Source organism: Polypterus senegalus, chromosome 18, assembly GCF_016835505.1.
Source record: "Polypterus senegalus isolate Bchr_013 chromosome 18, ASM1683550v1, whole genome shotgun sequence".
Classification (NCBI taxonomy): domain Eukaryota; kingdom Metazoa; phylum Chordata; class Cladistia; order Polypteriformes; family Polypteridae; genus Polypterus; species Polypterus senegalus.
Window position 1 is genome coordinate 54,967,442 of NC_053171.1, and position 24,651 is coordinate 54,992,092.

Genomic DNA, 24,651 nt, shown 5'->3' on the forward strand with positions numbered 1-24,651 from the left:
CCCCCAATGACCCCCAGTTCAAATATTGTACCTGCATTCGTGAGACGTTGTGAGTTTTCTGCAGAACAAGAGAGTTGCATTACTGAGTGAATAATCATGTGGGTCCCCACAAAACATCATCTCTTCAGTTTTCACTTTTAATTTACTTTCATTTTCCTCTTCTGTAATTTCAAACTATCTTTGCATTTTTGGTGGTTAGATCAAATTTCCCTTCATAAAGACCTCTTTAATACACAGCAGAGCAAAGACCAAACTTTTCATGGTGTAATCCTTGATTTGTCTTTTTTTATAGACTCACTCCATTCACAGCTTTCCAATTTTTTCATTTATACTTTGATACAGCAGGATTAAATCTCTCTCTTACCGTTTTCCTTGTGCAGAAACCAAATAGGAAGGAATCCAACTGGAGTGAAAAGAGAAGAACAAAGTTAACATTTGAGAGGAAAAGTGGGAGTGATGGCAGCAATCTCTCCATGTGTGTCTTGTCCTGCCATCAGACACAGGCCATGGTGTGAAATTACAGTTCATTATTTCTTCTTCTCAGTTTGTCAAGTGATGTTTTCACAAGACACAACGTTTTCTGTCCACAGGCTTCATACTTTTGTTTGCTGTACACGGAGACCCCACCATAATCCTACAACTGAATATGGTGTTTTGTTTTGTTTTTTAACTCCACTTTTTTGTTTTAAAGATAAGCCTGCTAGATCAACATTAAATAAGTTAAGTGTGCTAGAAGGTGTGTGTGTGTGTGTGTGTGTGAGGCCAACCATTGACTGGCACTCCACACAGCCTGCTCTCTACTGTAAAACCCAAATCAGAAAAAGGATGGTTGGATGAATGTAGATCTGTTTTTGGAATCATAATCTTATAGATTCCAGGATATACATTGCATACATATTTGTTTTATTGCTTGTGTATTTTGTTGTCTCCCTTATGCACCATGGCATACAAACACAAAGGAGACCAAGAAGAATATTCCAGTGGGCCACACTGGCTAAATGCTGACCACTAACAGATTGTCCACTCTTCACGTTCATGTTGTTCTGCTTCCCTTGATGGCTCAGGCAGGTTTATTCTTTAATTCCCAAAGCCATAACTACAATCCTAACTAGTTTAATTGCTTACGGATTAAAAACCCCCCGTAATGCCAGCCCACCATCACCACACTCAGATGAGAAGCGGCTCCAGTAGATGCTAAGCTAGTGGGACCAGTCCTAGAGCTGAAGCATCTCATGTTGAGTGCCCTGAGTGAAATTACAACGACAACACCCTGAACAATGGTTTTGTGTTGATGGTGATGTTTAACAGAGGATAACACCTTCTGCTTATGTGGCACACATGGAAGGCAGTGCTGTCAGCCCACAGACCTCAAACTCCAGGCTAGTTCCTGCTAAAGATGTCTTCTGTGGGTGGTCTGTTTTTTTCTTTCACTGTTCATGTGGACTTCTGCGCCCTTAGACAATTGCTGTGAACAGTGAACTTTGCGATCCAAACCAAAACTATGTGACGGGTCTCATCATTCAGTGGCTGCAAGAAAACTGGAATCAGACGTCTATGATTGAGAACAAGTTTATTTTACTTACCTATTGAGTCATATTTGGTGTTTGTTTCTGGAAAAGACACAAAAAAGGAAAATATACATAAACATTGCTTGCATTCTGAATTATTTTAACTTTCCTGCATGTTCAGTTTGTTCTGATGTCATTGTGAGATCTTCTGTCCTCACCTCTCATTCTTCTCCATTGAATGAACAGCAAAGGAGTTGCTGCTAAGCAAAGGATCAACAAAACGCAGAAAGCCACCAACCAGCCAGAGATGCCTGGTGAGAAACCTGCAAAAAGAGGGGAAGACATGTGAATTTGTGAGACAGGAATGAGGTTCAGGTGAGGAAAAACCAGAAGAATCCACCAAGTGGGACTCCCGCAAGCTAGAGGGACCTAACCATACATAATGAGCATTATGAGGACATGCATTTAAACCCCAAATGATGTGCTCCTGTAGCTAGATCCTGAGACCAAACACAGCTTCACCCCCATTTCATTAGTGTGTCCATCAGCCCCAGTTATCCATCATAAATTATATAAACACAAAGTGACAGATTTCCTGTCCAGTAATTCATCTTTATCAATGTCCACTCAATGCCCTTTTCTTCCTGTATTTGTCTCCTCAGTCTTTCAATGAACACTTTACATTTTATTTCATTTGCTAAAATTGTGGGGCACAGATTTAGGGGTCTACTCCTAGACTGAGTCAACACTACATTTTTATTTTAACCTGACATCAGTGAGGATGACTTTGATTTCAAATCGCACCACTCGCCCATTTGTAACTGACTTGCATGCGCGTGTTGCTGTTTTTCCTGCACCTGATCATTCCGTCTCTTATTCATGTTTTGCTTCCATCTTTTCTTTATGTTGCAGATTATGTGACACAAGTTGTGTTACTCAATTGCGATTTAAAACACACAATTAAAAGAGGAACCACAAACCAAATACCCACATGTTAGAGAAATTGGACAATTCAAACTGGCCCTGTGCATGGATGTAACTGGGCCTTGTGCCCAGTGCTCCTGGGACAGGCTACACTACCCCCCCATAATCCTGAACTGGATTAAGCAGGTTTCAGGATGTTATGTCTTCATATTTATGAGAACTGTAAAGTGAAATGACTCACTCAGAGTCACACAGGGAGTCAGGGCTCAGGACTGAGACTTAGAGACAGGCAGCCATAACCAATGTGGGGTCAATTCCAGTCCATGAGTGTCACTCTTTACGGGTGTGAGACACACCTCCATGTTGGAATTGATCCTCTGACAGCTCATGCCTTTCCAAGCCAGATTTTACATAAGTAACATGTTTCCATTAATGTGCCATTTCAACAGTAAGCAAAAATGACAACCTGGTTGTTCATTGGTTGTTCTTTACCTGCAAAATGTGAAATTATCACAAACAAAATGTGCTTTCCTTTTTCTAAAGTATTTTCCCATTTCAATGGTTCACCATTTACAATGGGAGCCTAAATTTTATAGGCCGATTACCAAATATGGGTTTCAGTATTCTGTATAAAAATGGTGTATTAATGATATAGCTGGAAAATAGTGAAGGCATTTTTATTCCATAATAATCACATTATTTTAAAATCTTTTACCAAATGGCGGCAAAGCTAATGCCACACTATTCGATCACGTACTGTAGATGGCAAGTCCGGAGTGCCAGTCTGGCTTTGGTGCTTTACTTCTCATCAGACAGCTGAACACGTTGTACTCCTCCTTCACCGGCAGGACGCTGCTCACTGTCAGAAGACCCTCAGAGTCCCGCTCTGATTTTATTGTGGACTGAGACGTCATGTCTGTCCCATTTATGTCCATCCAGGTGACTTCTGGTTGGGGGTTCCACTTTTCAGAGCTGCACTCCAGGTGGGTCTTCTGGCCTTCAGTGGAGCTCATAGAAATGGAGGGCTGAGCACCTAAAACTAATAAAACACAAAAGAGTGGGAGATAAGTGAAGAGAAAGAAGAAACACTTTAACCAGAGTTGTAATTTGAATTGACGGGCCTTAATGCAAAAAAATAATTTAGCACCCACCTCACGTGAAATTAAATTGAAAAAAAAAAAAATTTCATCAGTGTGAAATGGCAACAATATAAACCACACAAAATGTCAACAGTGACAGTTATGCAGTTATAGGTGTGACCACACCGTTAACTTTTCATTCTGATGCTGAGTAGGCAGACATGTTCAGTGTTCAGTATTCTACCCAGTGGTGTGGAATGAAGGACTAACTAGAATTACTGGAGCTGTAAGTATAAGTAATGGTAATACTCAAAATGATCACCAACCTTAATATTTGGTATATTAATTCTCTGTTTCTTCTACAGGGGCCTCATGTATAAACAGTGCGTACGCACAGAAATGTTGCATAAAAACGTTTCCTTTTCAAATCGCGATGTATAAAACCTAAACTTGGCGTAAAGCCACGCACATTTCCACGGTACCTCATACCTTGTCGTACGCAAGTTCTCCGCTCGGGTTTTGCAGACTGGCGGCACCCAGCGTCAACGCAGTGCTACTGTTTCTGTGTGGTTATCCTTTCTTTTCCTGATGCAGCTTTATAAATACACCGAAATGAATTGCATATTGTTTATTAGTGTAATGCATCTGATTGTAAATTACCTGTAACAATATAATGGTCCAGGAAACAGCCATAGTATTCCAAATACCATAACTGCTTTAGCGTTGTTACTCTTACTGCACCTTCTTCTTCTTTCAGCTGCTCCCGTTAGGAGTTGCCACAGTGGATCATCTTTTTCCATATTATTCTCACTGCACCACTATTTATATCACTGTATCTGAGTGTGAATCACAGCAGCAGCTGATCGGAACGAGAATTATCGGTATACGGCATCAAGCACACGCTGCCTCAGCCACGGCAAAACGTTTCAAAGGCTTTCCTGTATGGACTTCGCTGTTCAAAAAGAGTTTCATCCCAAGAACTATAAACGCACTCAATCAATTGCTCCTTGTAGAACTGTTTGTACTTATAAGTACAATCACCTCACTGTAAACTTGCACTACAGTTATAATATTGCACAACCTGCGCCACTTTATAAAGCACGTATTTACATATGATGACGATATCATTTTTAAGATGAAATGCAGCAAAATATGTTGATTATATTATATTAAAGATAAAACTTTAACTTCATTTAAATAATCTGTATTGTTAATAATTAAACATGTGAGGACACGGTGCTGCAGCACTAGCTAGTTCACGGATTGTTCCTGCCTTGCGCTGTATATTTACTGAGGCTGGTGTGACACTGGAAGGATAGACGGATAGAATAATTAAACACATACCATGAAGATATTTCAATGTTCCTTAAAAGTTTTGAAGAATCGTCGTTCTAAGCTTACAGAGCTGATTGTGTGGCGATCGGTTACTTGGAGAAAGAAAAGGAAGCAAAGGAATTGGAGGTTAGTACGTCTGAAAGAGAGAGTACTACTACAATAAATTATTTTATCGAAGGTCGCACTTGGCGCAGCAGCATCTTGTGTGAGACATGAACAATCACTGCGCCATCGTGTTCCCATGTTTAATAACATGCTTTCATTCCAATCATCATAAAAATTATATCACGTATACATCTCAGTATTTTAATTATTCAGAGAGCTGTAATATTATGAATATAATGGATTCTGTATCCTGTCGGAGAAAGAGAAAGAACGGAAGCACGTAGTGATTCACACACATAGAGCACAAAGAAGATCAAATACAAAACAAAGCATTTAACGTGCTACTTTAGTTACGATGGGATTTGTGAAACTAGTAAATTAAATGATTTTAAGATTAAGATTATGATGTTCTACTTTAATGACAAAATAAACTACGTGATTAAAGTGGACATTTAATTGAAGTTTAAATTTCGTGCTTTTTTCCCACTGTGTGCCTATTATTTTTTTTTTTGTCTGTATCCTAACAAGCTTTCATATGACACTCAGACGATGGGCTACAACTCGCCTTTTCACTGCGACTTTGATATGTGACTTCTTTTTATTTTGGCACTGTGTGACTTTGTGAACTTGAGCTTTCGAGTTTATCCGACACGCTATGTCACTCGATCAACTTCCTTTTGTTGATTATACCACGGCTTATTTGAACAAATAGTATGTTTTTCCTTTGCCTCCACTTGGTATTCGCTGAAATTCTTATATTTTCCCCCGTGCTTTTCCCATTGTCTTGTCACAGAACGCTGAGCTTAAGGGCGATTTATATTGATTTGCATATTCAAAGAGGCGTAATTCTGGGAGGAGTTGGGGCGGGACAGCAGATGCGTGCACATGCGTTACTTTTCACGCTGACCGGGATTTATGTAGCGGAAGAACATGGAAGTTGGAGTACGCACATCTGGATTCCTGCATCTGGATTTTTCTGTGCGTAAGCGCATTTCGGCTTTTGTGCTTACGTCATGTTATAGTGTGAATTCTACGTACGCCGTTATGCATGAGGCCCCAGGTGTCTGCAGCCTTTTCCATGATAAAATCTCAAGTACCTGGTCCTTCCAAAGAAGTCAGCATCACATTATTTGGCGTGCTTTGACTCATCTGATTTCTCAGGCAGGATTTTATTCTTTTTATAGCAGAAGACCCCCTGTTCACATTCAGCTATGCTCACAGGTATGACCAGTCCTACAGTAGACTTTGAAATGACTCCTTCAGCTCATATGTCGCTACTCATTTTAGCAGCATTTCTTTTTTTGTTTTGTTTTTTGTATAACTGTCCTTTAATCATTGTTAATGCCAAAGCCCCATTCTATTTAGTACAACCATAATTTTAAATTGCAGGATAATTATTAAATAGAAATTCTGATCATGACATTCGGTACTGAGAAGTTTTGAAAAGAAAACAATGATTGGCATGCCAGCAAATCTGCCATCTTGGTGGTCAATCACTGTGCTTATGTGTTTATCATAAATTGTAGTCTTGAATATAAGAACAGGTGGCATGGTGGTACAGTGGTTGCTCTGCTGTCACACAGTAAGGAGAACCGGGTTCGCTTCCCAGGTCCTCCCTGCATGGAGTTTGCATATTCTCCCTGTGTCTGCGTGGGTTTCCTCCGGGTGCTCCGGTTTCCTCCCATAGTCCAAAGACATGCAGGTTAGGTGCATTGGCGATTTGAAATTGTCCCTAGTGTGTGCTTGGTGTGTGGGTGTGTGCCCTGAGGTGGGCTGGCTCCCTGCCCGGGGTTTGTTCCCTGCCTTGTGCCCTGTGTTGGCTGGGATTGGCTCCAGCAGACCCTCATGACCCTGTAGTTGGGATATAGCGGGTTGGATAATGGATGGATGGATGAATATAAGCACATTAGTGTGTGAATAATCAATGTGAAAGTCTCGTTGCCCATCTGCAAGATATTGTTGGAGATTCTGAAAATGTCTGCCGGGGTGTCCTTCAGTTCTATAAAGAATACTTTTATGGCTTGTAAGATTGGCTCTGTTTCTGTCAGGTTAGACAATAAAGGCAACACATCTAACGGCATCATTAGTGAAGCAAGAAAAGTGTCCTGCATGTGTTAATATGTCTACTTAAACCTTCAGCTGTAATATCGTTTTGTCTGTAACCTCTTTTTCAAATACGTTCTCACAGAGACTGTACAGCAGCATAATGAGGAAGCCATCTTATGTCAGTGGCCATTTTACATTTAATCCGAAAAATGTTTAAAATCAGAATAAGTGAATATAAGAATAAGTCAATCTGATGAATGAAGAAAAAGAGCTGAATCATAAAATGTCACTAAATAAGGCACTAGCAGGAGTCCCTCAGTGGTTTACATAATCAGCGCTGTCCGTTAACTCCGTCTGTTCTGTCTTAGAGCAGTTTCCTAATCATAATGTCTGCCAACCAGATTACAAGTTTTAAATTGGAGTCGCTCAAGAGTCTCAAATATTGTATTGATAGTCTCAGCTTTGACATGCAGCTTGTTAAAAAACTAACTCTAACCTCTTTGTTTAGTTGACAAACATATTTAATGTATAATTTCAGCTGTTTTAAAACCGTAATGTTTCTGGTTTCATCATACAACACAATAAAATAAACCATTAGAATTCACATTTTTAGTATTACTGTATAGGCCTAACTTCTGATGCTAAAGTATCAATAATTGCATTATCCATTGTCAGTCACAATGTACATTTTTACCAATTTTAAGGTCCTTCAAGTTTAACAACGCATATCCTTGCAATGCTCAAGCAATTTTTCATATACGGTTGTAACTCAGTTTTGCTACATACAGCTACAACAACAACAACAACATTTATTTATATAGCACATTTTCATACAAAAAAATGTAGCTCAAAGTGCTTTAAAAAATGAAGAATAGAAAAATAGACGACACAATAAAAAATAAAAATAAGTCAACATTAATTAACATAGAATAAGTAAGGTTCAATGGCCAGGGTGGACAGAAAAAACAAAAAAAAAACTCCAGAGGCTGGAAAAAAAAAAAATCTGTAGGGATACCAGACCAAGAGACCGCCCAGTCCCCTCTGGGCACTCTGAGCTGATCTCAAAGCTCCCAGAGAAGATCTCTCTGCATGTTAATTGGAACTGAAATTAACTTTTCAGTTTTCCTCATCCCAGTTTGTTCTTGGATGTGTTTCTCTTTTGTAACCGCACAAGTATCAATGTGCATTTTACTTTCTTCAGGACCTGACAAGCTTTGTGCAAGGCCCAGTAAGCCAAGACTCTTCCTTGTTTGTGAGTCGCCTCTTGGGAAATTTCATACACATGGCACTAATCATTCTGGAATTTTTCACCACTAGCCAACAAAATGTTTTAAACAATCCACTGTTGATATCCGATTGCTGAGGTTTTTCAAGCCAAACACAGGAGGCACTTTAGTGATGACGAACAATGAGAACTACGCCTGAACATAGAGCCGTTGAGCAGCTGGCTAGTATTAAGGTTCACCATCATGTCACACACACTCCACGAGAATGCAGAATGCAAAAGTGACATCGACAGAGAAATGCATGATGGCAAACAAGAAGATCATCAAATTCCCTCAACTTCTGCCCACGTGCAGACATTGCTTTTATATCCTTGTGTCAATGGTTAGTTGAAGAGCACCACTTAGGACAGTTAGAACAGTGATATGCTCACAGTGGTTCGATATTTTTACATTCTCATATATGAAGTATGGGGAAAGTATTGTAATCTTCCAAAGATTCGATGTCGAGATTTTGATGAATCTTAATGTTTTAGACCTTCCTGAATCCAAAAATACCATTTTTGGAATTGTGTCTGTGTGTGTAAACACAATAACTTGAGTACACCTTCACTTAGATCAACCAAATTTTGCATACAAGTATTAGGTACAAAACGTAGATTTCTATCAACTTTTGGGCTATTTCCACGGTACTTCAACTTTTATTCATGCAGCTGCAGAGTCCAATTTATTCAACTTTACTTTTATAATAATTGGTCAATATATTATTCATTTGATTTCTTTTGTAGTTGATGGTTGTTTAATATACATTATATAATCATTGTCTTGCGATTTACTCCTTAAATATCCATCGCCATATTTGAGTATACGAGAAAGTTGACAAGAGACCACTCCCGATTTTTTATAATGAAAACAAAAAAAATGGGAGGCCAACATGGAAATGTTCAGCTTTCACTTTATGGAACACTTTTATTAGAGGACAGGAGATTTCCTATCTCTCTATTATAAAAAATAAAACATAATCTTTTGAAGAGAGACAGAGAGACTTTCACGTCCCGCGAGACGGTCAAGTCACATCATAGTTACAACCTTTGGAAGCAAGTCCTGTGATACTCGTGCAGAGCAGGTTAGAGATAATGGTAGGAAAATTCGAAAGTCTTGAAAAAAGGAGAGTAAAGATCACATTAGTGCACTGCAAACAAATAGAAAATATTACTCGATGAAATAACGGAACAGTTAAAAGAGATAGAATAGTATTTGAGGATGTTTGGGGGACAAGAGAGACGAAATGCAAATAACGCAGCATGGCAGCAGCAGCAGCAAGCCAGCAGCTGATTGAGCAAAAAGGAGGTAAAAAAAACAACTGTTATTTGTTTCTCATTGTATCACCGTTCAAGAGGGGTTTCGGAGGAGCGGCTGCATCTCCTTGGGGTGAGTTCAGCCCACCTCTTCACAACGCCATATAGTGTTGGTGGTGCTGGCGAGCGAAGTCCCCAGTTCTCTTTTAAAATAATTAAACAGTGTTATTTTCTGAGCTGACTTTTTATACTGTTTTGAAACTGAACAAATCAAAGGATTAGATGAAATTCTTTTTAAGAAGTTTAACTTTAAACTCTATAAAATACCCAGCAGTTCACAGCTCAATACTAGCAGTCATTTCCTGAAATTACTTTAAAGCTCATTACAAGGGAGATTAGTGGCAAATTCTTCATCTTTTACCAGGAGAATTATGATTTAGCAGTTCATCTGTCTCTTTTTTTCTACTCTCAAGTCCCACTTTCAACTCTTTTCTGCACAGATTTTTTTGTACAATTTTTGTTGTGTTTCTTTTGTAAATTTGGCAGCTGCACTTATTTAACAGCACAGTTGGACCTCAGGACAGGAATGGCCATGCGTAAACAAAGGCTCAGCAAGCTGGAAAGTGTTGTCATTTTCATGTGATCCTTTTCAGCTCAGTATGTGTTCACCACATGTGGAAACTGTTCTGTTAAAACACAATGAAGCATCCTGGTGCAGAGTCATGTAAGAAGCACAGAAGATAAGTCACATTCATCAATTTGTACTTTGGAGTGTGTATCATATTTGATGCTACACAGTTATGGTCTTCACTATGTGGCCACCATAAGTTTCTTACTGAAGTAAGTGACACCTTCTTCACTTTGCATGCATTTCCATTGTGGCCCTGACATTCTGCTCAATCAAGAACTGTTTTACCCTGCCCACACTGGCACGATCATGCCATGCACACACTGTAAAAAATAAATCTTGCATGTGTGAAAAATAATAATAAAAATTAGCTAACTATAAGCAAAAAAATTGTTACTTTAATTAATAAAAACGAGTTTTACCCTTTTTATTGATATTTAATTTTAATTCAATAAAAAACATGAATAAATGTAACTTATTATTTTTTTTTAAATTTAAACTTTTTTTATAACTTATCCAAAGTAAAAAAACTGTACTGTGAATTTAACACATTTAAGTGAATTTAAATTTAATGATACTGCACTTCCGCTCACTCGATGTCTCTACAACAACGCATTCACCTCTAACATTTACTCATAACAAGAGTGTTTTTACGACGAATGTGTAAGTATAAAGCATTTAAATCCCGTAATGAATAACTAGTATTTCATTTGTTTATTTACAGAAGGCTGTAACATAACAAAATGTGGAAAAAGTGATGCGCTGTGAATACTTTCTGGATGCACTGTATTTTGATTCTAAAATATCTGAATATCATTATAGATTTATAGATTATTTCCTCATCAGCAGTTGACCCCCAAGCATCATTTTCTAGAACACTACCCTGGAATGATAGAAGCCTTTGGTCCTTTAGTTGTTTTGTGGACAATATGTTTTGAGGCCAAACATAGGTTTTTTAAGCAAGTAGTAAAGCATACTAAAAATTTCAAAAATGTATTGCTGTCATTATCATTGAAGCATCAGTTAATGATGACCTACCACATCCATGCAAATGTGTTGAAACCTGAAGTGTGTGTTACTAAACTTTCAACAATGCCTTTAGAAATTCTACATGTAGACATACAGAAAGCAATAAGAAAATCATCAATATTATCACCTGTTAACTTATCCAATGCCGTATCCCACTATAGGACAAGATACACTTCTGGAATGATCTTGCCATATGGCTGTACTGGAGGTCTTCCTGATTTTGTAGAAATAGTTCAGATACTTGTCTCTGAAAATAATATCATCTTCATTGTGAAGACTCTGAATGCCTGGTATCATGAGCATTTTAGGTCATATCATATTTTCAGACTACTTCTCCCTGATTTCCACTAACCAAATTAAGCACAAAGACACAATAAAAGTTGTGCAACTTGCTCCCACAATTCTGAATGTATATTCCCCAGAAGAAAAAATTAACAATATCTCTGATGATACGGCTTCAACAACCTCACAAGATACTGTTGAATTGCCTTCAAGAAGTACTCAAGACAGATTACCATGGCCAAAGGATTTCAAAATCCCATGTTTTGCCCCTAACAACAGAGATAGTACTTGAAAGGGCAAATGAGGCTTATACAGTATGAAGGATGGCACACTCTTGACTATGCCAAAAGTGAAAACAGACATACTAGAAAAATTGGCGCAGTGCATTCATACATACACATTATATCCAACAGCAGCACAGATTTCTGCAATTGCAGAAGCTCTTATAAGAAGACATCCTTGTTTAAAAGAGCCTGGCTCTTATTCTGCGTATTATGGCTGGCAGACCAGTGTCAAATACAAGATGGGCAACTTTAGAACTAAGCTGAGAGCCTTCGGCTTTCCAGAGGTCACCTGCAGTTCTCTCAAACATAAACATCCAGAAGACAGAAAGTCTGCAAAAAATATTAAAAAAGCTGGAAAAGCAGAGGTCAACTACCTGCCACCTTACCCTACAGGAGAAAATGAGGAAAGCATGGAGGAAAAGAGAATACAATTACTGAATGAAACACAAAAGAAGAACAACAACTCTGTAAGGAAAGATAAAATGGCAAAAACATTCGCACATAGAAGAAATGAAGTTGTTAACTTGTACCCCAGTGTTCAAGATGTGAAAGAGAGACGGCCTGCTCTTTTTGATACAGATGAGGTTAGTCATCAGTACTGAAACAGCACTTACTGTTCATAATGAATCTCATAGACTTTATATACTTCAGTTAAAGTTTCTTTTGTCACATTAGTGTCTATGAGCTATTGAGTAAATATACTCCTCTTCATGATAAGTCGGAATATATTATGCCATAAATGTGAGATCACATTTCTTGAATGACATGTGAGACTTAATTATGCACACAGTTTTATATTTATTTATTTGTATGTTTATTTCTGTGCTAGTTGGCACCCTGTCCAGCATTATTTTCTCCTCCTAATACTGCTAGGATAGATGTTTTTTCTCTGTCTTTCAGATCAATGAAGAATTTCAGAGGATCACAATTGTCCCTAGCGTTTGAAGGAATTTGGGGGCCCCAAGCAAAATGGACATGGAGGCCCCCCGCACACACGCACGCACGCAAAGGAACCACAGCATAGCCATACAGTTTAAATTCACTCACACTTTATATAAATAAAAAAGGTTTACAGTGCAAATACTGCTGTTGCATATACTGTGCATAAATAAAAAAATGTTTAGAGTGCAAATACTGCTGTTGCATATAAAGTGCATAAAATTTGAACATTTTCAACAATTGAACATTTGCAAAAAACACCACTGTACAAATAAACAATCATTAATAGAAGGTAAATTGACAGTTAATTAATCTTTAGTCTTTAGCTATGCATTTACTGAATGAGCACTGTGCAGCTGTTCGTCCGACTGTACTGTATTTTATTTTATTTTTCTAAACTGTTTTAATTATTCTTATTTCTTTTTATTATTTTAATTTCTTCTATGTAAAGCACTTTGAATTGCCATTGTGTATGAAATGTGCTATATAAATAAACTTTTTACTGTTAACAAACAGTGAAATTATAATTAAATGTTTACTAATTATTAGTAGTGCTGTGAGTCGACTACCAATGCTTAAAAACATCCCAAGCTAATGTTTGATGCACAGAATTTATTGTGTGGTTTTCCTAAATAGATTATCACAGTGGAATAGTTAGTATAGCATGCTATGCCACTTTCATCAAAACCTATTACAAAGCTATAGCAATGTCATGTCATTTATGTATGATACATAAACATATTTCTGCTAGCCTACCTGCTGCAAAATTGCACCATTTGTACAAGACAAGTAGAGCTATTTTATGTGTGTAATTTATCACTTACCACTGTCTTCATTTTTCTTATCCTCCTCTTCCTTTCTCTTCTTTCTTTTTTGGCTTCCTGAAGCATAATTCTGCTTCATGACTGCCGAGGAGGAAGTTTTGTATTTTGCCGGCAGCAGAGATCACGTGGTTGGCTGGCTGCTGTCAGCGAGGGGGGCCCCCTTGAGGGGGATCCCGATAACAGTGTCATTGCACTTTACTGCATTCACTATCAATGGGGCGCTCACACAGTTTGTCGCTGCATTTTATTCTTAACCAGTCGTTGTCTTGGGGCCCCAGGCCAGCTCGGGGCCCCAAGCAATTGCTTGGTTTGCCTGCCTTGTCGCGACGGGCCTGATGAAAATATATGTGATCAAAGAGGGTGAAAGCCCAGAGGACATCAGCATTGTCCTGGAGGGTACCCAGGTTATGACTAATCTTGGAAGTGTGGCCAAAGCTTCCTCCATACTTCTAGGTTTGACTTATGCACTAAACCTCAGCTACCCAAAAGAGCTCAAATTTACTTTTGAGGTGTTTCAGAAGCTCTTTTTGAATCTGGACAATTCAAAACTCTCCTCCAAAGTGCAGGCTCTTAAGAACAAACTTTTAGTCTAAAAGTATTGTATTTCTTGCCTTCATTATGACTTCTGTGCCCAGTTCAGTACCAATTAACATTAATGTGTTTATGGAGAAGTAATACTCTTATTTTGCTGTAAAGAGTTGTGCAATAGGATTATTTCATTCAAAATGTCTGAAATGTGTTCTGTTCTGAAATGTGTATGTGTGATTTTATATCACAGGGTACTTCAAGAAAATGCTGATTAAAATTTTTGTTGACACAAAGTCCTGCTCCATTTAATCAAGTTGACATAGTTTTTGATCAGATAAAGAAACCTGTCTTACAACTGTACAGTGGCAGACCCTATCAAGATCTACCAAGACCCTTGTTTTTCTTAAATTATATTACATATGGGGTTTCAAGGGATTTTTGATTTTTCTGATTAGCCAGATAAGCTCTGCTAGTGGTTGTGGAAAATAGTGGGCCGTTCGGGCACTTCTAATACAAGTTTGGTAGTAATTGTGTTATTTAGGATGATTCTTTGGATATTAAGTTATCCATTTTGTCATTTTTCTTATGTTCAATTTGAAAAGGAATGTTAAGTTTAATGGATAGTTTTTTCAATGAAATGTTCAACTAATCATCAATTTAATGTATCATTGAATTTATAGGTTTTAGGAGGATGGAAAGATAAATTTGTCATATTATAACTTTAAAGTTGATAAACATCTATTACCAAAACAGTGGTTAATGCAAAGAAAATTCAAGAAATTTTAAAAAGTCATGCAATCTCCTTAAAGATAAAAGTGTGTTTAATTTCAAAAGAGATTTCTGGCAAAGGCTTCTGGTGCTCAGGTATCCAATGTTTATGTTAAAATTAATCAAGATAGATGCAATTTTATCATTTGTTTGTTATAGTCATTACTGTCGAGCACAGAATGTTGGATTATTACTCATTTTTTTGTGTAACTCAAATGAAAATCTGAGTTAAAAAAAAATTTTGCTACTACTTATATTTAGTCAAACTTGTTTATTTTAGGTAAATTTGAGTAAATTAATGTATTAAGTTTACTCAATAGTGCAGTAGAGTAAATCTACTCAAAAATATTGCTTGTAATTTCTTGCCTTATTTTTTTTAAGTAATTTTAACACACTACTTTTTACAGTGCACCGTGACTCTTTCATTTCTACTTATTGAATTCTTAACTGCTTCTCATCAAAATCCCAGCCTTATGTCCCGGGATTTACTTTTTGTTATGAGTTGCTGGCTTCCTAAATCTCCCTTTAAAAACTAGGCTTCAAACCTCCAGAGAATCAAAGAAGTCAAAAATATATAATAGAGAATTCTAAATAACACTACTATGCACACATGGACAAAGGTTTTGTTATTTTTTTTGTTTATTTCATCTGTAAACTCGGACACAGATGGATCTGTGGTGCTGCTGCTATTTAAAATGGCTTGGTAATGACGTCATAATGGGCGATTTCCGGCGTAAGCCCCCTAAGGAACCCAACATCACATCCCGGCAACAAAGTCTCAGGATGGCGAAGTCGACAGAAAAGAAACAAAATAAAGATGGGAAAATATAAAACAAGTAAATTATAACAGAGCTTAACTGCTTGGATGCAGTGTGCTGCCATCTTAAATAGTGTGTGTACAATAATGTTATCAGCACTGTGGTGTGAAAAGTAATACAATACACTCAAAACAACAATAATTAAATAAATAATAATGAAAATACGCATTTAAACCTGTGCAGCAGTCTGGTAAAAGAGTCTGAGTCTTTATACTGTCAGCGTAATACCTTGATGTCTATTATGGCATACAAATCCCACTGATCACAGTCTCTCCAAAGCAAAAGAAAATATTGAAATTGTTTGTGTAGCCCAACACAAGACATGACACATCAAAGAGCACAGAGTCCTAGAGGAGCCATGTCATATGTTGAAATATGAATAAAAAGCCAGACTTCACACTGACCTTCAACATTCAGTGTAATCTTCACGTCTTCCTCCAACTGTTCAGAGACCACAAGACATGTGTAGATGCCTTCATCAGACGCACGGACATTCTGCACCATTAGAGATATGTTGCCGATCTTCAGCTTCTCTTGAAACAAAGCTCTTCTTGTGTCAATGCGATTTATGATTCTATAATCCTCATACAAAAGCACTGGTGAAAAGATATCGGTTGTGTACCACCTGACTTGAAACCCCTCAGCATTCAATGCCGGTGACAGGGAGGCAGGCAGGATGACATCTTCACCAAGGTAAGAAACAACGGAATGAGAAGGACCAACAACGGAGAACCTCTCTGAAACTGAAATTAATTAATTGATTAATTAATTAATTAAATGAGTTAATGTAAAGGTGATCTGTTTTAATATAAAGAAATTCAAGTGAAAAGGCAGAAGAAAATCATTCACGTGTGAGAATTCATTCTACATTTTAAACTCTTTCATTCTGAAAACATTTCATAATTTATCAGAATTCTTTCTTTACTCTTCTTTTTTAACAAAACCAAGAAAGGATTTAATGTAAGAAAAAAGTCTTGGTGTGTCATCAGAGACGGTTAATACATGGGGTGAAATAGACATTATGAAGTTAAGGGGTGCATGCTCTGGACAACGAGGGGGAAAACAACAGGTCATTGACGTCTAATCATACCAACAACAAGGGGCAATGTCTGTCCACCCCACCTAGGGCTCCAAATGGGCTTTGACTGGCACTGTGTGTCATTAAAATGGAACAAATCACTGAGCATAAATTAGAAAAAGTAAACGGAGCACTCACCTGCCCAGGAGAAGTCTACATGATGTAAAAGCCATAAAATGAAGAGACTCTGTCCTATGTGAACAATCATAGCTGAAAAAGAACAAACAGCTCAGTGAAGTTTGCACTGTGATAGTCTTGAAATGTAAATCAAACTCACAGATGAACTGTCTCCATCACGGAGAACGATACCCATAACAGTGACATGGATGAACAGCATTATTTGCACACATTAGTGCACACTAATTGGCTGTTCCCGATTTATGCCACTGCCTGTCCACATTGGCATTTCTGGATTCAACTCCAGATCTTTACATCTCCCTATTATATAAAAAAATCCTGGGACAAGACAAAATTTCAAGTCCTGTGAGATGAGACTTTGTGCCAAGAGATTTAACCACGCCCACAGTCGGAAATAAAAGACAAAGAATAGATGACAAAGTAGAATGTCATAAAGACGTTCAAAAACGTTTGCATGATACACATGCATAGCAGGTTAGAGATAATGAAAATACTAAAATTTGAAAGTCTCAAAAAACTGATAGTAAAGATCACATTAGCTCAAACAAACAGAAATCATTACTCAGTGAAATAACAGAACAGCGAAAAGAGATTAAATATATGGACATACTGTAGGTGATATGACAGAAGAGGGTGATTTCCGGAGGGTGGGACTGGACCGTGTGTCTCTGTGGGGTTGCCAACCGAGTTGTTTCATCATGTAGTGGGTGCGTGTTATATATTGTTGAAATAAATGGACCATGCAATGTAGTCAGTTCTTCTTTTAACTTTATTCACACTTCCTCCCTCTACTCTTCCATTCTTCTTCCACCCCTTTCCTCACAGCGACCTCTACCTCCTGACTGATTACATCAATATCCCACATATACCCCCTTTTGAAGAAAAAAAAACAAAAAAAACAAAAACACAAAAAAAGAACAATCATTAATAATATTAAAACATTATAAGAGAAAACTGTAATCTCTAATCTTCAACATTATACTAACCAACCAATTAAACTATCCCATTCCTTTATAACTGTTAAGGTAACACGTGTAGCTTCCAAATGCTGTAAATCTTTATCTGACATAGTCCTTTGTCCACACCGGAGCCTGTCGCACTCTACTTCTCCGTATATTTGAAAAAGACTGCCCAGGTGTACCAGTAGAAATAGCAGCCGACTGAATTGGACGGGTTGGAACGTATGAATCCTCTGGTTGTGTGTCTGAAGTCAGACTGGATTGTACAGCTGTAGCTGGAGCGAGGTGAACTGCATTCCAGATCTTGCCATCTGACAACAGGTATGTGGCTGGGCCTTTCTGAGCAATTATCTGGTAAGGGCAACTGAATTTGAAGTGATCCTTTTGGACTATGCCTGGCTTCCTAATACGCACAAAACTCCCACAAGTGAAAGAAGGTGATTTTGCTCTGCGACGCATATCTGTATATTTTTTCATTTGTTCTTGTTTCTGTTGTACATGCTGCGCCACAGTAGTATGTTGCTTCAAAGGCAAAGTTGGAAGCAGGTCTCTAATATTTAATTTAGTTATCATTGGGCGACCATGTAAGAGCTCAGCAGGTGACGTTTGTGTTACTGCATGTGCAGTAGCACGATATGTCTGTAAAATTCAGTGACAAATGACTTCCAAGGCTTTCCTTCAATATTTGCTGTTTGCAAACAGTCCTTTAATACCCTGTTAAACGCTCTATCTCACCATTTGCTTGTGGATAGTAAACAGAACTGCGAGTGTGTATGATGTCCCTATCACTAAGAAATGCTTCAAAGTCAGAAGACGTAAACTGAGATCCATTGTCAGTAACAATTTCCAGTGGATTTCCTTCCCTACTGAAAATAGTGCACAAAAAATGTATAATGGTTTCCGAAGTCACAGCAGATGCAAAAGCAACTTCTGGCCACTTACTGAAGTAGTCAATAAGTGTAATGGCATAGCGATAGCCATATGGTGCAGTTTGAAATGGCCCCACAATATCAATAGCAAGTTTGTTCCAAGCTGAATTTGGGATAGGCACTGGTTGTAATGGAGCTGTATTTGTATTAGCGGTTTTATCATGCTGTATGCAAGTTGTACATAATTTGATAGCATCTTCCACTTGGGAGTCCATGCCAGGCCACCAATATAAATCCCTGAGTCTCTGTTTCGTTCGTACAATCCCTTGATGGGTAGAATGTGCCAGCTGAATCATCTTAGACTGTAATTCTGATGGGACAATGACCCGATGAGTGCCACGAATAATAAGTTCATTTTGTACCGCCAACTCTGTCTGAATTCTAAAATATGGAATAACATCTGATTCAAGTCCTTTTGAAGTACAAGGCCATCCTTTAGTAATATAAGTCTTGACCTTTTGTAGAATAGGGCACAATGCACAAGCACTTTGAAACTGCTCTGCAGTCACTGCAGCAAAGTCAACAGACACCAGTGCAACAAATTCCAAGTCAGGGTCTTGTTCTGATACGGTCTCAGACAGTGGCAAGCGTGATAAACAGTCAGCAGTGATATTTTCATGCCCAGGTTTATACTCAATACTGTAGTTGAATGACATAAGTCGCGCTGACCACCTTGCAATTCTCATGCCTGCTCGTCCAAGCCCCTTGCTAGTAAGTAGTGTGGTTAATGGACAGTGGTCAGTGCGTAAGGTAAAATGACGTCCCCACAAGTAGGTACGCCATTTCTCTGTGGCCCACACGCAAGCAAGAGCCTCCTTTTCAATAGTAGAGTACTGTCTTTCACATTCTGACAATGTACGAGATGCAAAGGCAACAGTTTTCTCAAATCCACCATGATTCTGTGTAAAAACAGCACCAATACCATAATCCGAAGCATCTGTAGTTACAATTGCAGGCAATGAAGGGTCAAAATTGCAAGCACTGGACTGGTAGCAATAAGTTTCTTAATACAATCATAGCTTTGTTGTGCCACATTTGTCCAAGAAAATTCTCCAGAATTCCTAAGCAGTTCACGAAGGGGTTCTACCACAGTGGCATAATTTGGAATGAACTTAGAATACCAAGCAGTCAATCCAAGAAATGAGCGTAAAGAAGATATATTATGAGGTGGTGGAGCTTCAGTTACTGCTCTTATGTGTTCAACATTGGGCTGAAGGCCAGCAGAAGAAATTCTATGGCCTAAAAATGTCAGTTCAGTTTTTCTGAATTGACATTTCTCCATATTAAGCTGCAGCCCACTGTCATGCAGACAATGAAGTACTGCTTGTAACCTGTGTTCATGAACAGATGGTGAGTCCCCATATACTATAATGTCATCTAAGTAACACTGCACCCCATCCTGCCCTGCTAGTATCAAGGACATCATTCTCTGAAATGCACTTGGAGCTGATGCCAGACCATAAGGTACTCTTTTAAAACGAAAAAGTCCATCATGTGTTATAAATGCAGTAATATCTCTGCTATCCTCATGTAAAGGTACCTGATGGTAAGCATTTTGAAGATCAATGGTGGAGAACATTTTAGCTCCTCGAAGCTGTGTGAACACTTCTTCAATGTGTGGTAAAGGGTGGCTATCTATCACCACAGCTTTGTTTGGCTCACGAAGGTCTACACATAGTCGTATTGCACCTGATTTTTTTTTAATTACTACTAATGGTGACACCCAAGGAGACGAATCAGTCTTCTCTATAATGTCTTCCTGTTCAAGTCTCTTTAGTTCTTTAGAGACAGCCTCACGGACAGAAGTTTCTGTTGAACAGGTATTACCTCATGTCGTAGTTTAACCTTATGTATAAATCTATCAGTCACACCTAATGTATGAGTATTCTTAATATTCATTACTGTCATCTTGTATACAAGGTCATTGGGTATTTTCTTGGCTGCAATTTTTCCATTTCTAATTTCTAAATTAAGTGCCATAAAAAGGTCCATGCCTAACAAAGCTGCTCCCAATGGCACAACATAAAATGTAGCTTGTGTATGGTTTGCATCCCTTGTAATGAAAAGAGTAATACATCCCAGTACTGGAATTGGTTTCTGCATATAAGTCTTTAGTTGCACTTTTGACTGAACAAGTGGTACGTTACTAAAATGTTGACGATAGAATACTTCTGGTAGAATTGAAACTGCTGAGCCAGTGTCCACAAGTAAGTTTGCTTGAACTGGTTGAGTGCAGGCAGCTTGAAGGGACACTGTGCACCAGAGACCCTTCCTCCGTTGTGCAACTGTAGTGTCATCAATGCTAAGAACAGTAAGGTCAGGTACAGTAACTTCTTGCACAGCACAAGTGGATGTGGCACCACGACATACTTTAGCAAAATGACCAAATTTACCGCAATGTCTGCATCTTACTGCTTTTGCTGGACAACTGGGGTTATTAGCCAGGTGCATTCGAGATCCACAGCGATAACATGTTTTCTGTTGCACCGCAATTGAAGCCTGAGCTGTTGCTGCTGTTTGTTTTGCAGATGCACGCGCATTAAAAACAGGTCCCTGCCTCGCTCGTCCCGTACCTTGTGAATTTGTGTGTACAGCATTAACAGACGATTCATTATTAGTAACCATAGCCTTAGCTTCAGCCACTGCACATTCAATTTGCCCTGCAATAGCAATCGCTTTTTGTAATGTTAGGTCCGTCTCTAGCAATAATCGTTTTCGAATGCGAGGCATATTTGTTTTCTCTATGATTTGATCTCTAAGCATGTCATCCGCTAGCACGCCGAAATCACAATTAGCAATGAGCTCGCGCAGTGCGGCAACATATTGCAAAGTAGATTCACCAGGCTTCTGCGCTCTTTGGCGAAATTTACTTCTTTCAGCCACAACGTTCACTTTTGGAATAAAAAAGTCTTTTAGTGCAACAAGAGCAGCAGCGAATGTATCATCAGCAATAGCAAGGGTATAGAAAATACGCTGAGCTTCAGTCCCTAGGCAATGAATCAATAGGGCACGTTTACGTTTATCAGATAGTGGCGTGTCAGTAAGAGCTAGCACATAGTTCTCAAACATCCTTAGCCAAGAGTTAAACGGTACTGCAGGCTCACCCGGAGTTTCGAGAAACACAGGAGGGGGCGAGAGTCCAAAAGTTGCCATCCTCGTCGCCAATATGTTATATATTGTTGAAATAAATGGACCATGCAATGTAGTCAGTTCTTCTTTTAACTTTATTCACACTTCCTCCCTCTACTCTTCCATTCTTCTTCCACCCCTTTCCTCACAGCGACCTCTACCTCCTGACTGATTACATCAATATCCCACAGTGCGGCAACACACTTTACCAGTGCATGCTCCCTAACTTGACTTGACTTGTCTTCTGTCATATCACCTATGTCCATATATTTGATCTGTTTTCGCTGTTCCGTTATTTCACCAAGTAATAATTTCTGTTTGTCTGCGCTAATGCGATCTTTATTATTATTTTTTTGAGACTTTCAAATTTTAGTACTTTCATTATCTCTAACCTGCTCTGCATGTATATCGCACCAAAGTTTTTGAATTCTTTACGATGTTCTACTTTATCATCTACTCTTTGTCTTTTATTTCCGGCCCCAGGAGTGGTTAAATCTCTTGGCACAAAGTCTTGCCTCACAGTACGTGAAAGTATCTCTCTGAAAGGTCACGTCTCGTTCCAGGCTAAAAAGTCTTGTCTCGTCCCAGGATTTTTTTATTATAATATAGAGAGATTATTATTATCTTTATATATAATATGCCACCATATGTGGCTGTCTATTTGTCTGTCCCGGATTTTAAATCACCTGTAGCTCACAAACCGTTTGAACTATTGGCCTGAAATTTGGTACACATATACTATGTGATATCTACTATCCGTCTTCGGGGTGATGATTGACCTCCAAGATTATTCCTCTTTTTATTTTTATTTTATTTTATTGTAGAATCAACTCTCGACAGTGGACTGCAGGGCGGCGCATGCGTGCGGGCACCATTCTCATCCCTAAAACCTTCGCCATCACTTCCCCTACCTCTTCATATCTTAAATCATTCTTAAGTCTTCAATCTGCCTCAAGTGCTAGCTTAAGTGAAAAATTAAAGAAAACATACTAAGTAATTGCAAAACAAACACTGACTTGATCAGTTTTAATATGAAAAGATGCTGATGAAAGAGAAGAAGTGGGCCGCTAGGGTGGAGAAAAGAAGAGCTGCTCAGGAAACAGCAAGTGCATCAACCTCTGAGCAAACGAATAATAAACGTACAGAGAAAGAGTAGGAAAACTATGAATGCTCAAGTCAAGTGTATTCACTGCATGTTATCGTGCAGTGTGCCATTACTGGTACATTAATAAACACCATTTTGCTTTTACATTTTGTATACCTTGTTCTTTTATCTTAAGTGATTGAAATTATAAATTGAAAATTAAGACATCTGTGTGAGAGGTTTGCCACTTTTCTTACCACTCAATTAAATCCCAATAGTTACCAAGATGAAACTTGCCACAATCATTCAGACCACTTTGTCGCTGGCTTGATCTTGTATTTCTATATGTTTTAACAGGCTGTGTACCTGATTGGTAATTGTAATTGCTGTCACTACCCATTCCCAAAGACCCTGGAGAAATTCATTACTCAGTTTGCTAATTTTTCTCTCAGTGCTCCTGATCAAGTATCTTAGAATTGGCCTCCTGTCTCATCTGTTACCACTGACACCCTCCATGTGTAACTGACAGACCTCCTTATTTCAGCAGCTAATTCAGTCTCTTAACACTCAACCCAACAGACATACCAGATTTGCACCATTTTTCTTTTACCTTAACACATGACTTTATTGAAGAATCAGCCACATGTGGTAAATTGAAGGGTTCACTCACTTCTCTGTAGGTTACCACGGACCATAATATGAAAATTACAATGCAATCATATCAGATGGCTATCAGTGCAATCAGTGATGGCTTTGATAAATCTTTAGCAGTATGAATGTTCTATTTCACTTCTTTTTACAGTAAAGCCATTAAATGCATTGGTGCATATAGTGAAGCTTGCCCGTACACGGAGGTTGACGTGAGTGGCCCACAGCTCCAAAGAGTATTTTCATACTGAACAGAATCTTTGTAGTGCTACCTGCAAGTCTTTTTACATTTTAAACCTGAAAAATGTGTGGCTCTCTGATCCTCTGTGAAGGCTTCCTGCACTTAATTCATCTTTAAATGGTTAAGCTGAAAAGCTGCAGCCCACCACAAATTTACTAAATAAGGGTCCAAAGCTTCACTCCTATTGCCTGCTGTGTAAGCAATTCAGTGAACAGCCAAGACACTCCTGGCAGAGGCAGACTTACCTGCTCTCACTTTGTTTAGCCTCAGGGCTCTCCAGGGGATTTGTTTTCGATCATCTAGCTGAACGGCTCTCTGTAGAATCGGTCAGTGCAATTCAGTTATTAGTCTGTGGAAGAAGACAACTGAGTACAATTAAACAAACTCATCAATCTCCGTCACTTTAGCTCATCTAACTCTTTTTGTATTTCAATAGTTTCTCTTTCACTTTCACAAGGCATTCAGGCAACATGGCCTCACCTGAGCCTTAAAGTGAAAGAACGAATTGAACACCAACTAAACTGTCTGCTCGGTGTCTGGAAACACACACATTTAGTTTTTTACTTTCTACTATGAAAATCAAACCTTTTTTTATAAAGATACACATTCTCTCATTTAATTCCAAGCATTTATACACTTCCATAACTAACAAGGGAGGACACAAGCTGTGGTGACACACAATTGCATTCTCATCAGATGCAATGATGGATAATAAAACCCCAGAAAAGATGTAGAACAGACTTGTACAAGTGAGATAACACCCAATAAAATGGAAATACAAAACATCATGTCACAACCACCACCCTTGCATAATCTCTGAACACATT

The 24,651-nt window shown here is 38.4% G+C and overlaps 1 protein-coding gene across 3 annotated transcripts in view; it reads right to left on the bottom strand.

Moving 5' to 3' along the window:
* The window catches only part of LOC120519071 (butyrophilin subfamily 1 member A1-like), a 28,779-nt gene extending 4,537 nt beyond the window's left edge, over window positions 1–24,242 (bottom strand). The window contains exons 1-8 of one of the 3 annotated variants that reach the window (XM_039742160.1): window positions 21,827–22,032; window positions 16,835–16,906; window positions 16,023–16,361; window positions 3,190–3,471; window positions 1,727–1,831; window positions 1,584–1,610; window positions 365–403; window positions 32–58 (exon numbers count right to left, since the gene is read on the bottom strand). In XM_039742160.1, the coding sequence (XP_039598094.1) occupies window positions 32–58; window positions 365–403; window positions 1,584–1,610; window positions 1,727–1,831; window positions 3,190–3,471; window positions 16,023–16,361; window positions 16,835–16,906; window positions 21,827–21,875 (940 nt within the window). In that variant the 5' untranslated portion in view covers window positions 21,876–22,032. Of the gene's footprint in view, window positions 1–31; window positions 59–364; window positions 404–1,583; window positions 1,611–1,726; window positions 1,832–3,189; window positions 3,472–16,022; window positions 16,362–16,834; window positions 16,907–21,826; window positions 22,033–24,069 lie in introns of those variants that run through there. The other 2 variants (XM_039742161.1, XM_039742162.1) reach the window with 2 other exon arrangements.
* Between the last annotated feature and the right edge of the window lie 409 nt (window positions 24,243–24,651).